This window comes from Austrofundulus limnaeus, unplaced genomic scaffold, assembly GCF_001266775.1.
Source record: "Austrofundulus limnaeus strain Quisiro unplaced genomic scaffold, Austrofundulus_limnaeus-1.0 Scaffold418, whole genome shotgun sequence".
Classification (NCBI taxonomy): Eukaryota; Metazoa; Chordata; class Actinopteri; order Cyprinodontiformes; family Rivulidae; genus Austrofundulus; species Austrofundulus limnaeus.
In genome coordinates this window covers 338,057-340,818 of record NW_013952820.1, presented here as the reverse complement: position 1 = coordinate 340,818, position 2,762 = coordinate 338,057, and the positions used below count along the sequence as shown (strand labels likewise).

General features: G+C 38.8%; 1 protein-coding gene across 1 annotated transcript in view; it reads left to right on the top strand.

The window, feature by feature from the left end:
• Positions 1–2,762, top strand: part of sh3yl1 (SH3 and SYLF domain containing 1) — a gene marked incomplete at its 5' end in the record, with an annotated part of 23,720 nt that overhangs the window by 2,504 nt on the left and 18,454 nt on the right. Inside the window, 2 exon segments of the mRNA XM_014024329.1 lie at positions 2,016–2,080; positions 2,153–2,265. Of these exon segments, the coding sequence (XP_013879783.1) occupies positions 2,016–2,080; positions 2,153–2,265 (178 nt within the window).

The following is a 2,762-nucleotide window of genomic DNA, read 5'->3' as shown; positions in this document are numbered from 1 at the left end:
CCACAGCACACTACAGTGTAAAAGATGACACTGGTGACCACAAACTGATGGAACAGTTGGTTAGTGTATTTGTAAATAGAGATTAAATTAAATTCATAAAGAAATTCAAGTACATTATTTAACTATGACAAAGCCAAATGCTTATATTTTTGTTTGACTTTGATACCGTTAACTTAAAAGTGGGGACAAACTAACTCTCATAATTCCCATGTAAAGTTTATGGAAATTTACTTCTCTTTGACACTTTGTGTATGATAGTAGGGATGGGAAATCGTCCCTATTTTCAGATCATAAATCTTGGTCACTGGCTATCGCCGATAGACGATCCAATCGGCTGATAAGGTATGCGCAGTTACGTTGTTAAAAAAAAAGCAAGCAGGTCCGCTTATTATAAGCGACGGCTTCTTTTTTTCTGAAGTCGCTTGTGAATTCCATGGTTATTCGGTGTTCATGTTCGCACATACCTTTCATAGTTCCTGAGACCCTCGCGCCGAGCTCCTGGGAAACCCCCTCCCTGCTGCTGCATATGTCACTACAGGGGATTTCTACCCGGAGGGAGTCCAATGCGGAAAAAAATGTCCGACACTCACCCAGGATTAAGCTCAAAAGTTTTTATCAGTCAGATTTCACCGTGAAAATAGTCTATTTTATCCCCTTCTATGAGGTTCTGGCCGTTTGACTATGAATTGCTGCTTCCTGGTAGTCGACATTCGAACAAGTCACTTTTTTTCTCCTTTTTTTTAAGTGAGCGGTTGAAGCAAACGCAGTGTCTGAGCGCTTTTAGCACAAACAAACATTCCCACAAACTTCTGACCAATCACACCATATACTGTAGTTCGTATGTGTTCTTATGTATAGGGGGGTGAAAATTTCAACCCGCACACAGAGCCCAGAGTGACGGGGATGAAGCAGGGGTGAGGGACTGCGCTCTGGTCCGGTTCGGAACTGGTTAAAATTATTTGTTCAAATGTGTGATTGTCATGTTTTATTCGTTTTGTATTTAAACATTATAATATAGCACTATTTGGGTCATTTGTGGTGCACCAAAGCAAGAAGATGACGTGAAGTGGAGCTGCGCATTTTGGCTCAGACTCAGAGAAAAAAAGGAAAAAAGAGACGAAGCACTGTGATTTTATTCCCTCATTTGCACAGATCACAATGATGATGATTAAAACATTTTAATTTACAGAGAAGGGCACATTTAAAATTTATTTTACATCCCTGGCATGGCATTTAATTAATTAATAAAGATCGCCCTTTAAATAAAATTACATTCTAACCCTTCAATTGCCGATAGACGATTGAATCATAAATCACGCCATCCCTATGTGACAGCATACTTTTTGTATCACTTTCACTTTTTCCTTTTAATAATTCTCTCACTACACTCCATCTCAATATGTAGTTCCACTTTAGACCCCAAATGATGATGATTTAAATGTGAAAAGAAGGATTTAAAAGCATGATATGTCTCCTTCAAAAACCATTATTTAGCATCACTACTTTAGAATATCTAGTGGTGATTCTTGTCTTTTGTTCATGAATCCTGTTGCTGGAATTTTGAACATGTTTAAAATTGTGCAACAATTGAACACAACTGAAAAAATCAGTTGTGGCAGGTGTCTTGCACCCACCTCCATTTTCTTTGTATTTTAACAAATTTAATCATAAATATGGGGCCCGGTGCTGAGGTGGGAATGATGTGGGCAAAGATGGACAACAAAATGTATTGTGCGACCAAGAATGCAGTTCTGTTTGTGCGCATTAAAACTGTATTGTCTGTTAAAATGAAGCCCCAAACATTAACAATTAGGTGAGACATTAAACAGTTTTTCCTTTTTTTTTTTTTTTCGATTTTAAGTCTCCAGCAGTCACAGCTTGGTTAGATACCACCTTTTTATTGCATGCAGTCATGAAAAGTGAGCAATGATGTAACTGTGTGTGTGATAAAGGTGGTAGTAGCTGAGAGTCATTTCAGTCATTAGAATAACCGTTAATGTGTGCTGTGTGTACAGGTTGGTCTGCCCCTTCCGCCATCGGTATCGCTGGACTGGGTGGAGGTTTTGATATCGGAGTGGAGGTAAGTTAAGCTTTATTAAAAACAAAATTCTAGGATTTCGAATGGTCCTTGAATGCACCGCATTGTATACAGGTGTCTGACCTGGTAATCATCCTGAACCAGCGGAGGGCGATTGATGCGTTTACAAAAGGCGGAAACTTGACGCTAGGGGGAAACTGCACAGTCGCTGTGGGACCTGTAGGCAGGTGAGTTCCTGCAAACCTCTTGCTCCGTCTGCAGCCATAAAGCTTCTAATGTTTACTTTAGATCTAAATTATAGGTTTGTTCCTAATTGTGCCTGAAATTTACGAGGCGTTTGACAGTTTGTGTTTTGAAACCTAAAGGTGGAACAGTAGGGTTCTGTGTGAGACATGACATCAGCTGTGATTTACACTAGAGGCTGTGATTAATGAGTCCGGATCTCATTAGAATAATGTCCGTGTTGTTTCAGGGAGTCTAGGCAGGTTGTGACATGCAAGTATTTGTAGATGTGTCCTGTTTAAGCTTAGGAGGAATTTATTTTCATTAAATGAAATGCTGATGGACAACTAAAAAGGCTGATTCAATCCATTCTGTCTTTTATCAGGTCAGTGCATAGAAGGACATTTAGATTCAATAAAATAACTGATTCAAAATGAACAGAAAACACTTTACTTAAGAACACTAAAACGGCGATTAAAAATAATCCCAAACTATATATATA